Source organism: Malaclemys terrapin, chromosome 8 (genome assembly GCF_027887155.1).
Source record: "Malaclemys terrapin pileata isolate rMalTer1 chromosome 8, rMalTer1.hap1, whole genome shotgun sequence".
In the NCBI taxonomy this organism is placed as follows: Eukaryota; Metazoa; Chordata; order Testudines; family Emydidae; genus Malaclemys; species Malaclemys terrapin.
This window is the reverse complement of record NC_071512.1, coordinates 90,452,370-90,464,965: the sequence shown is the minus strand read 5'-3', so window position 1 is coordinate 90,464,965 and position 12,596 is coordinate 90,452,370. Positions and strand designations below refer to the sequence as shown.

The 12,596-nt window shown below is 45.2% G+C and overlaps 1 protein-coding gene across 1 annotated transcript in view; it reads right to left on the bottom strand.

The window, feature by feature from the left end:
• The window catches only part of WLS (Wnt ligand secretion mediator), a 67,238-nt gene extending 60,647 nt beyond the window's left edge, over window positions 1-6,591 (bottom strand). Inside the window, exon 1 of the mRNA XM_054037328.1 lies at window positions 6,331-6,591. Within this exon, the coding sequence (XP_053893303.1) occupies window positions 6,331-6,436 (106 nt within the window). The 5' untranslated portion in view covers window positions 6,437-6,591. The remainder of the gene's footprint in view (window positions 1-6,330) is intronic.
• Window positions 6,592-12,596: the final 6,005 nt, after the last annotated feature.

The following is a 12,596-nucleotide window of genomic DNA, read 5'->3' as shown; positions in this document are numbered from 1 at the left end:
TGAAGATTGCTTGATATTAGCAACTTTCTCTCTCCCTTGTGGTTTATTTTCCCCCACAAAACTCCTCAATCCTGAATTGGCTCTTCAGTGGAAGAGACAAGTCTTAAAAGGCCAATTTTAATAACTACTTCAAAACCCAGTGGTTGTTTAAGCTGCTGGGGGGAGGGGGCATATCCACACTTTGCTGGATAACACCATACCTGAAAGAGGGGTGGGATGGGGGCCAAAGCAAAGGTCTGTAAGGAAAGAACATTCCCAATGAGACCAGTGCTGGAGTTCATATGCATCTCCCAAGGCAGTGAGCATTGGTCAGATTTATGCTTGTGCAGAAATCAGAGCAAAGATGGGAGAGGAAGTTGGGGCTTATATTGACCCTGGAGCTGCCTAGAGGCAGTTTGGCCCCAGCTGCTAGTTAGTGCAACTCAAGACTTCCATGGCTTGGTGGCAGTTATGGGGACAGATCACCCTGGCCCCACCCCTCCCAAATCCTGAACACCCTCTGGGTACGTCTACACTACCCGCAGGACTGGCGGGTAGTGATCGATCCATCAGGGATCAATTTATCGCATCTACTGTAGACACGATAGATCAATCCCCGATCACTCTGCTGTCGACTCCTGTACTCCACCATGGCGAGAGGCAGAAGCGGAGTTGACGGCAGAGTGGCAGCAGTCGACCCTGCACCGTGAGGACACTAGGTAAGTTGACCTAAGATACGCAACTTCAGCTACAAGAATAGCATCGCTGAAGTCGATGTATTGTAAGTCAATTCCTTCCCCCTCCCCCCCCCCCGTAGACCAGGCCTCTGTGCCAACAGCACAGTAAATTCAGTGTCAGCAGGCAGAGCTTAGACCTGGGGGGGGGGGGGGGGGAGGGGTGTTTCCCACCTTCCTCTGCAGCATGGGTCACTTGCAGGTTTAAACTGCGTAAATGGTGGATTCTCTGTAACTTGAAGCCATGGTTTGAGGATTTCAGTAACTCAGCCAGAGGTTAGGGGTCTATTACAGGAGTGGATGAGTGAGATTCTGTGGCCTGTGACGTGCAGGAGGATGGACTAGCTGATCATGATGGCCTCTTCCGGTCTAAAAGATTATGAGGGCTTCCTGGTACCAATGAAATCAAGTCCCATCCCTAGTTTCTCATACTCAATCATTGCTGCTGACCACAGTGGTTGACTGGCTTCACAAAGTGTCTGTGTTTGTTAACACTGGCTAGGCCATGAGGTCTGGCATACTGCACACCCAGTCTTCACTTCTGCTGTGTAAACAGCTGTCTCCTTATTTACAGGAAAGAGTCTTCTCTTAATCTCCTTCATGTCCCACAATCTCAATTACATGTGTACAATATTTAGGAGAGTGAGTTACACATACATCAATGAACTGTTACTACAAAGCTTAGCAGAAGTCAATGGGAGACGCTGCCTGTCCGGAGAGCAGTTGGTACAGAATTTTCACATAATTCCAGTTGTCTGGAGTCAGCATTTCATACCAGAAGTATGATGGAAAAAAAAAATCCCCCTTTCTGGGCTGCTTATTCCTCCCTACGTCAGGCAAAGATTCCATTGACTTCAGCAGGAACTTAGCCCTTACTTCAGTCAGACATACAATTCCATGTGAATACTGATAAAAGCCCTGCTTCCTAAACAGCATGTTTGCAGCCTTATTACATTTTAAGTATTGATACAATTTAGTGTCCAAAACTAGATTGGCAGCCAGCACTGGCAGATCCACAGGCTCAGAACATGCAGTTTTGTTGCAGTTCCCAAATCAGACAGCAAAGTAACCTGCTAACATAGAACATCACTTAGCATTGTTCTGAAACATGACCTAATTTCCTGATAGGAGAGGTGTTGTAGCTTTGTAGCTGTGGTCCAGTTGTATACGTACCTAGACCCGGATGGCATTAATAAAAAAAAAAAAAATCCTTGATTTAGTTTTAGTCTAGACTTAACCAAAACAGACCAAAGTCACCATTTCAGATGCATCTTCAGCTCCCATCCCTGCTTGTATTGTAGTAATTTCATGTAAAAGACCACAGTTCTGATGTGTGAAGTTACCATTCCTGTCAGAGCCATGAAAAGTTTGACTAATCTATGGGAGTTGTTCATATTTTAAGTCTCCGGCCATTTTGTAAGACAAAAATCCTGCCATGGACCCACTTTTCCCTAAACTCCACTTAGTTCATACAATGGAAGTTCTCCAAGTGGAAAGTTTGTGTGGATCACGGATGGTCCAGGGACCATAGTTTGAAAGACACTGGGACATTGTTGGGGGAGGAAGAGTTCAGAAGATTTCTTACTGAATATTGAAGTAAGATTTTAGTGCAGGTGGTCCCATGTAAACTTTGCACTATGAGTACACTATCAACATGCCAGATCTGGAGGACCACACCCAATTTACATACACGTATACTTAATAAAAATTTGGGTAAGTATAAGCAAATACTGTACATGCAATTGTTGATGGAGTATTAGAAACTGAGTTCACTATCAAGCAACCCAGACAATGACTAAACTGGATGGGGAGGAAAGCAAACCCTTTAACTCTTTACATGTATCCAAAGGTTGTAAACCCCACAAAGGGAAGGAATTGTTGTGGGTGGTCCAACTTCACTTATATTTGCAGCTTCCTTGATAAAAGGATTAAAAGCTCACTAACAAAAACCTCGGCCTTCCCCGGGAGAGTCACTGGTTTAACTAAAGATATTATGTGGCACAGACATAATTTTAACTGTGTAGCTTTGTTTTTAGAGCAGTCCCTGAGAAATTGTATCCTCAGTTATGATGAGAAGGCCATTGTGCCATGCCCTTTAGGATTTTTGCGTGCCACCTTTGACCACCACTACCTTCACCATCTCGTTTCAGCAGGATTTCTTTTTCAAAGAAGTAGCTGTGTCCACAGCCTGCAAGTGGCATAGTAGATACAAAAAAAAGTGAAAACTGAACTTGTAGGATCCAAGTATCAGGGGGTAGCCGTGTTAGTCTGTATCTACAAAAACAACAAGGAGTCTGGTGGCACCTTAAAGACTAACAGATTTATTTGGGCATAAGCTTTCATGGGTAATCCAAAGAAGTGAGGTTTTTACCCATGAAAGCTTATGCCCAAATAAATCTGCTAGTCTTTAAGGTGCCACCAGATTCCTTGTTGTTTTTTGTAGGATCCAAGTCATTTTGGCTCTAAATGAGCCTTCTTGTGTTTTTCATACCTGTTCTACGACTAAAATGAGGAATACTGCTGTCCAGTCACCCTATTTTCAAATGAAAATTGAGCAAATTGGAAAGAAGGCTTGTGACATTGTGCAGTCTATATGGTTTTATAAAAACATGATAATAAGTGAATATAATGCAACTGCGATATGCTTCGTGCAAAAGGTCTCTTGTGAGGTATCATTAAAAAGCTCATAATCTACTGAATGTGATCATCCTATTTGTAGAAATGTACCACTCTTGTATCTAAAACTAGAAATATAAAACATAACTCTGAGGGCCTATTGTAATTATGTAAAGTGTGGGCCATTAATGATGGTTTGGAATCTAGAGGACTCCCATTAACCAGGACCATTGTCTGCAGATGGCTGTGTTTACCTGTTAGTCTTCCTGTATGTGTGTGTGCTGGCAAGTGGGCAATGAAGTCTTGCAGTGACATGTGATCATGTCACCTGACCTGGAATCCATCTTTAACCTGGTGCTTTTCCAGTGGGGGGAGAAACCCAGAGGGACAAAGGTTTCCCACCTTATGCAAAAGATATATAAAGGGGTGGAAGAGAACAAGGAGGGAGAGGAGCCATCATGAAGAATCCCCTAGCTATCACCTAAGCTGGAACAAGAGCTGTACCAGGGGAAAGAATTGTGCCCAGTCTGAGAGAAAAAAAAAAAAAAAAAACCCACTTACTGAAGCATCTCTGAGGGTGAGATTATCTGTATTTAGTTTGGTTAGGCATAGAATTGCGCATTTTATTTTATTTTGCTTGGTGACTTACTTTGTTCTGTCTGTTACTACTTGGAACCACTTAAATCCTACTGTCTGTATTTAATACAATCACTTTTTATTTAGTAATTTACTCAGCGTATGTATTAATACCTGGGGGAGCAAACAACTGTGCATCTCTCTCTATCAGCGTTATAGAGGGCGCCAGTGTAGCCAAGGCCCGAGTGATTGAGGCATCTAGCCCAATAACTTATGCTTAAACCAAAGCAGAGCTTTTAAGAGGTATGGGAGTCTGGATCGTTAGCCCTTTCTCTGTAATGTTACCCTTTTGTGATTCAAGCACACAGGACTGAAATAATACCAGATCTTTCCAGGTCTGCCACAGACATCCCGTGTGATTGACCTTGCCCAAATCAGTAAGGGTCTATGCCTCATTTCTACAAAAGCTGTAAAAATCCTCATGGGGTGCTGCAGGTTATGTTTGTAGGACACTTAAGGATTCTCAAATATAAAAAAGTGTTCTAGAAATTCAAGGTATTCTTGCATACACAATGGATCAGCTCTTAGGGGTGTAGATAGATCATTGGTTCATAGGCTATAAAAGGAAATGAGACGGATTGGTAAAGGTCAGGTATGGTAACAGCCCTGCTTTATTCCTAAAGTAAGGAGGTTGGATTTGTGACCAGCCATAATTAAAATCCTTACAGCAACCACTCATGAGCAAATGGTGTCTGTTAGATAATCTTCGCCAGTGCCATCACTCACATCAGAGCCCTGAGTAACTGTACATAGAGATGTGGTGAATAAATACTTGTCTAGTTTGTGGGATAATTTCCACCTCATAGAAAGGGACAAAAGAGGAAGGATTTTAGGGGATTCTATAGTTCACCTGGTTTGGGGCAAAGTTTCTCCTAGGAGATGCTGCCGCCGCCGCCACCACCTCCATTTATCAAGACACCGAGATAATATTTGTCTGGATGCTGTAGTGGCTGTGCAAGGAACTGACACCCTAGGTAGTAAAACCACCCATGAAACTGCTTTCTGGGACTATTCCTATGTGCAATTCATACCTCCAGGATTGTCCAAACTCTGGGATCTCCCTCAGCAACTCTCCCCCTCCCTCCCCACGTCACCCCCCAACAAAATCACAGCCATCACAGACAGGATAAGTTAGACAATAGGCACTGAATGAGAATATGGGGGCAAAGAGGATTACAAGTTATGTCAGCACTTCCATAAAGATTTTGTAGTGAAACAAACTTGCCCCCTTCAAGGTTAAATAAATAAACAAATAAAAAATAAAATAAAAATCTGTGGCTCTAACATTTTACCCAGGAGAGTCTGCACAGGTGCAGGAAAGCTTGGAGCTGCTGAAAAAGTATGGACCAGTTGGCTTCCACCAGAAAGCGAATTTTGGGAAGTGGCTAGACTCTGGGAAGCTGCAGCCACAGGCCCTTCATTAACAAAAGGAGCAAGAAAAAGGATCTAGTTAATGGGACGTCTGCGGAGCCCATCACAGCATCTCTTACCCGCAGGGTATCAAAAAGGAGGTAAAGTGGAGGCTGTGGTCACAATACACATTTGGGGAAGGGAGTGTTTCCAAGCCCATACACAATAGCCAGAGAACTTTTCACAAGCAAAACACACACACAAAAACCCACCAGTCTCAAGCTTCCTGAAGCAGGATCAGAGGAGGTTTCTCCCCCTCCACCCCCCCCCTTTCTGGGCTAGGAGAAGGGGATGGGTGAGAAAAACCTTTCAAGCACAAAGTTAGGAGCAGAACTTGCTGCCATGGCCACCCAAAAGTCTCTCCCACCCACTCCAGCTTTGCTGAAAGCTCACATCACCCCCTCCCATTATGTTAGGAACGCCCCCCCCCCAAAGCCCCTCAGGCTGAAATACAACCTAAAACAGGAGATTGTTGGAGAATAAAGTAAACAGTGATCTAAAATACAAAACACCGCAAATTAGAGACAATAAAAACGTTCCTTTCCTCTACTAGAGCAGCGTTCATTGATTTTTTTTTTATTGAAGGAGATTAGATTTCCTCCTGCAGCCGGTTCAAAGAGAGAAAAGGGTTGAAGGCAAGGAGAAAAAAAAACAAAACAAAAACAAAACTTTGTAACCCAACACTTCCATGCACGATCAGTCGCCATGCTTAAGATTTTCTCCCCCTTCCTCGTTCTTTGAGCAGACACTGAAACTAGGCCAAAAAAACTTTTCCCTGCCCCTTCTTTTCTTGTAGCCACTAGAGTGAAATGTGCACAAAGAGACCCGCGGAGCTATGTTTTCTTAACTACAATAGCAGGACTAATTAGATCATAGAAGCAAGACAGTGATACAGTAACAAGTAGCTAAACAACACGACAGAGCGAAGGAGAAAGTTTGCACCTTTAACACTTACCAATCAGACCTCCCACTAGAAAGGCGATGACTTGGAAAATCAGTAAGATCCCTCCAACAATGCACAGCTTTTTAGTGCTCATGTTTTCTATAATTGCCCCAGCCATTTTTGCAGAGATTTCCGCCCCCCTTCTCTCTCACTGCAAAACTTAAGGCTCTGAAAGTGCTGCAGGGATGGAAAGGAGACAGACTCAGCTCAGATTGCCCAGGCACGCCCGGATCTGGCTCCCCCTCTGCTGAGAGCTGTGATTGTGGCCGGCACTCGGCTGCATGTGGCTGCTTTAAAGGAGCAGGAAAGCGAATCACATGATACCTACCTCCTCCTCTCCACCCCCCCTTTTCCCTCCCTGATCCATTCAGCAGCAGCAGCAGATATTGGTGTCAGTCTCATACAGCAGTGGCAGCCTCTTCAGCTGCGGGAAAAGCCAGAGCTGCCCATTCAAGGGTTGCTTGTTTTGGTTTTTGAAGAACACAAACATAGAAGTTGGAGGTAGAAGGGCTAGTCCAGTCCAGTCCAGGAGTGTCCCCTTGAGAGTGTTCTCCAGGGCCTTGCCCAGTGCAGTTTTAAGGGTGAAGTTTGCACTAGCCTAGTAGGTTTTTTTTATATATATAATGCATTACAAACACTAAGTGCTTTCAGTGCTAAGCATTATCCATTGTTTTAATAATATTATGTTCTATTTTAGCACCTTTCAGAAGGAGGATTTCAAAGCACAATGTAGGGTAAATAAAGGATGCCCCAGTGGATAAGGACTTTAACACATCACTGAAATGCAGGTAAAGGTAAAGGACTTAATATGCTGCTGAAACAGTCACCCTGGGGCGAGATGCAGATTTGCTTTAAGGGCAAACAATAACACCACAAATGAATTATATCCATCTGATACAGCAGGAAGAGTTTAGATGAGGCATAATGTGAATTAAGTTGAAATTTAGCCAGAACAACAAAGATCATACACCTACACAAAACAAGTTCTTTAGTGTCCACAAGCAGTCAGGGCTGTTGCAGCTCCAGATAAAGACAGCAGTAAGTTTTCTATGATATTCAGTTTCTTCCCAGTTATGCCACCATTGAATAAAGGCTCTCCCTCTTCCGTGTTCAGGTCCGTCAGATGCTACAAAGCTATATCTCCTCCTCCAATTAGTGATGCTTCAGCCAAAGTATTTTCCTTACTTCAGTTCCTCCAACCACTTAATTATTTTTGTTCCTGTCCTTTGAATTTCCTCCAAATTACAGCAAAGTTTGGAGGTGCCCAGAACTGAATGCAGCATTCTAACTGCAATCTCACCAGTGCCACAGAGGGGACTTATCACCAGCTGGTCTCTGACAGTACGTTTGCTCGCATGTTGCCATATCACAATCTAGAATTAATTCACTCTGTTCACCCCTGCCCTCATTAGTGGTTTCTGGCATTACTGCTTTTCAGTTATTTATGGGATTCCACAGGGACCACTGTTAACCCTGATTATTTAACATCTTGATACTTCTGAGATCTTTAATAAATAGAACATTACCATTTACAGATTAAACTAGATTGGGAGCTGTTGAGAACATCTATGAGAACATAAACAATGCAAAGGGAACAGAAGAGATAGGAATATGGGCAAGGCATATCAAAATGGGAGCCAGCTGGGAAAATATGCAAACAGCAACCAGTAAGAATAACCTGAAATATATATATATATATAAAATGAAACAGAGATAGCTGGGAAGCAGTAATAGCACAAGAGACCAATAGAGGTGATAGTAAGATGAGATAAGTGTTTGCACTGCAGTATGGCAGCAAAACCCCCCAAACACCTGTATTTACTTTTCTTTGGGACAAATATCATATCTATGTGAGTCTGAAGAATGAGGCTGTTGGTCATTCAATAATAGAGATAATTAACACCTCAGAACCAGAAAGACAAGAAGTTAGAAAGAATTCAGAGAAGGGCAATAAAACAGACTAAGGGTCTGGAGGGACTGATTTGTGAGGAAAGATTAAACTACAAAGAGCTTGGCCAGTGTAGGCTAATTAATTCTTGGCCAATTAGTATGAGGTGATGAGGGGGCACATGTTAACTTTCTATAGGTAGAAATAAAGGTGGGGAGAAGAATTGTTTTGGGTGGTCTAACCAGGGGTAATTTTTCATGTACTTTTATCTTCCTTAACAGAGATTTAGAAATAGTCCATCCACAGGTAAGAATGTGTCCTCCCTTTCAGATGTAGTTGCAGGATCAAGGCTTAAATCACTTCAGCTAAATCCCATCCTTTATACTGTTTTCTTTAACTAATAAGGGAATCTGCTTTCCAACCAACATATTTCCTCATTAAGGGAACACTGGCACAGGTTCATTAAATGCAAGATGGTACTGATGCAGATTATTCAGACAGTCTTATGTTAGCAAGAGCAAGTGAAAAAAATAGAAGGGTGACACTGGAGATCAGCCAATAGTGTAGTGAGGAACTTTGGATTCACTAAGGGTATGTCTGCACTACAGGATTAATCCGAATTTATATAATTCGAATTTTGGAAACCGATTGTATAAAGTGGAATGTATGCGGCCACACTAAGCACATTAATTCAGCGGTGTGCATCCATGTACCGGGGCTAGCGTCGATTTCCGGAGCGTTGCACTGTGGGTAGTTATCCCATAGCTCCCGCAGTCTCTCCCGCCCATTGGAATTCTGGATTGAGATCCCAGTGCCTGATGGGACAAAAAACATTGTTGCAGGTGGTTCTCGGTACAGCCTCACCCCTCCCTCCATGAAAGCAACGGCAGACAACCATTTCGCGCCTTTTTTCCTGGGTGAACACTGCAGACTCCATACTATGGCAAGCATGGAGCCCGCTCAGCTCAAGACAGCAGTCATGAACATTGTAAACACCTCGCGCATTCTCGTGCAGTTTATGCTGAGCCAGGACCAGAAAAATGAGGAGAGGAGGAGGCGGCAACAGCAGCGCAGGGACAAGAGTGATGAAGACATGGACACAGAATTCTCTCAAACCGTGGGCCCCGGTGCTTTGGAGATCATGTTGTTAATGGGGCAGGTTCTATCCATGGAACGCCGATTCTGGGCCCAGGAAACAAGCACAGACTGGTGGGACCGCATAGTGTTGCAGGTGTGGGACGATTCCCAGTGGCTGCGAAACTTTCGCATGCGTAAGGACACTTTCATGGAACTCTGTGACTTGCTGTCCCCTGCCCTGAAGCGCCAGAATACCAAGATGAGAGCAGCCCTCACAGTTGAGAAGCGAGTGGCGATAGCCCTATGGAAACTTGCAACGCCAGACAGCTACCGGTCAGTCGGGAATCAATTTGGAGTGGGCAACTCTACTGTGGGGGCTGCTGTGATGCAAGTAGCCAAAGCAATCACTGAGCCGCTGCTATGAAAGATAGTGACTCTGGGAAATGTGCAGGTCATAGTGGATGGCTTTGCTGCAATAGAATTCCCTAACTGTGGTGGGGCGATAGATGGAACCCATAGCCCTGTATTGGCACCGAAGCACCAGGGTACCCAGTACATAAACCGCAAGGGGTACTTTTCAATGGTGCTGCAAGCACTTGTGGATCACAAGGGACGTTTCACCAACATCAACGTGGGATGGCCGGGAAGGGTTCATGACGCTCACGTCTTCAGGAACACTAATCTGTTTAAACGGCTGCAGCAAGGGATTTACTTCCCGGACCAGAAAATAACGGTTGGGGATGTTGAAATGCCAATAGTTATCCTTGGGGACCCAGCCTACCCCTTAATGCCCTGGCTCATGAAGCCATACACAGGCAGCCTGGACAGGAGTCAGGAGCTGTTCAACTACAGGCTGAGCAAGTGCAGAATGGTGGTAGAATGTGCATTTGGCCGTTTAAAGGTCGCTGGCGATCGTTACTGACTCGCTGAAACCTCAGCCAAACCAATATCCCCATTGTTATTGCTGCTTGCTGTGTGTTCCACAATCTCTGTGAAAGTAAGGGGGAGACCTTTATGGCGGGATGGGAGGCTGAGGCAAATCGCCTGGCTGCTGATTACGCACAGCCAGACACCAGGGCGATTAGAAGAGCACACCAGGAAGCGCTGCGCATCAGAGAAGCTTTGAAAACCAGTTTCATGACTGGCCAGGCTACAGTGTGAAATGTCTGTTTGTTTCTCCTTCATGAAAACCCGCCCCCTTTATTGACTCATTCTCTGTAAGGAACCCACCCTGCCCCTTCCCCCATCTTACTTTCAAAGGAAATAAAGTCACCATCGTTTAAAAATCATTTATTCTTTATTAATTGATTATAAAAAGAGGGAGAGAACCTGGGTGGGGTTTGGGAGGAGGATTGGCGGGAAGGAAAAGGCTACTAAAAAAAGGTTAAAAAATGACAGCCTTTTGCTTGGGCTGTCCACTGGGGTGGAATGGGAGGGTGTACGGAGCCTCCCCCCCCCCCCGAGTTCTTACACGTCTGGGTGAGGAGGCTATGGAATATGGGGAGGGGGGTTATACAGGGGCTGTAGCGGCACTCTATCCTGCTGCCATTCCTGAAGCTCCATCAGACGCCGGAGCATGTCTGTTTGCTCACGCAGCAGCCCCAGCGTTGCATCCTGCCTCCTCTGATCTTCCTGCTGCCACCTCTCATCTCGAGTGTCCCTTCTGTCCTCACGTGATCCCTCATGTCCTCACGTTGGTCCCTCCTGTCCTCACGTTCACTGGCTTCTTTCCTATACTTTAAAACCATGTCCTTCCACTCATTCAGATGAGCTCTTTCACTGCGGGTGGATTCCATGATTTCCGCGAACATCTCGTCTCGCGTCTTCTTTTTCCGACGCCTTATCTGAGATAGCCTTCAGGATGGAGGAGGGAGGCTTGAAAAATTTGCAGCTGCGGGAGGGAGGGAAAAAAGGAGAGAATTTTTTAAAAAGATACATTTTGCAGAACAATGCTTATACTCTTTCACAGTGACCAACACTATTCACATTAGATAGCACATGTGATTTCTGTGCAAGGTCGCATTTTGCCTCTTAATATTGAGTGCCTGTGGCTTTGCTGCTAGAGATCACAGACACAGATCCGGGCAACAGAATTCGGTTTGCATACGGCCATGGTAAGCCATTGTTTTTCGGCTTCTGCGCCCTCCTTTCCCACATACCAAGCAAAGCCCATTGAGTGCTGCGATTTTCCTGTTAACCTTCAGAAGCAGAAAACAAACTAACCCCTCCACCCATTCAATTCTCTGGATGATCGCTTTATCCCTCCCCCCACCGCATGGCTGGTATCAGGGAAGATCCCTGCTAGCCAAACACGAAAAGCTCAGGGCCAATTCTCCCCCCCGCCCCGCCACCCCGCGCTTGGCTAACTGCAGGGAAGGATTTATTTTCAGCCACAGGCAAACAGCCCAGTAGGAACAGCCATCTCTGTTCCCTTAATTAAATTCCCGTATTTCAACCAGGTTACCATGAGCGATATCACTCTCCTGAGGATTACACAGCGAGATAAAGAACGGATGTTGCTTGAATGCCAGCAAACACTGGGACCATACGCTGCCAGGCTTTGTCATGCAATGATACCAGATTACTTGCTGCAAGCATGGCGTGGTCAAGTGTCCTACCATGGAGGACGGAATAAGGCTGCATTGCCCAGAAACCTTGTGGCAAGGCTTTTGGAATACTTCCAGGAGAGCTTCATGGAGATGTCCCTGGAGGATTTCCACTCCATCCCCAGATACGTTAACAGACTTTTCCAGTAGCTGTACTGGCCGCGAATGCATCCCAAGTCCTCAGGGCAAAGTAATCATTAAAAAACGCTTGCTTTTAAAACAAGTTTTATATTTTAAAAGGTAAACTCACCTGAGGTCCCTTCCATGGGGTCATGGTCTTGGGTACTGGCTTGGGAGGGTTGGGAAGGTACTTCAGTCAGGCTGAGAAAAAGATCCTGGCTGTTGGCGAGAACGGAGTGCTGTGTGCTCTCCGCAAGCTCGTCCTCCTCCTCCTCCTCTTCCCCGTCCGCAGAATCCTCAGGTGTAGCTGATGAGATTACCCCCGCCTCGGAATCCATGGTCAGAGGTGGGGTAGTGGTGGCAGCCCCCCCTAGAACTGCATGCAGCTCGGCGTAGAAGCGACATGTCTGTGGCTCTGACCCGGAGCGACCGTTTGCCTCCTTTGTTTTTTGATAGGCTTGTCTGAGCTCCTTGACTTTCACGCGGCACTGATCTGAGTCCCTATTGTGGCCTCTCTCCATCATGCCCTTGGAGATTTTTTCAAAAGTTTTAGCATTTCGTCTTTTCGAACAAAGTTCTGCTAGCAC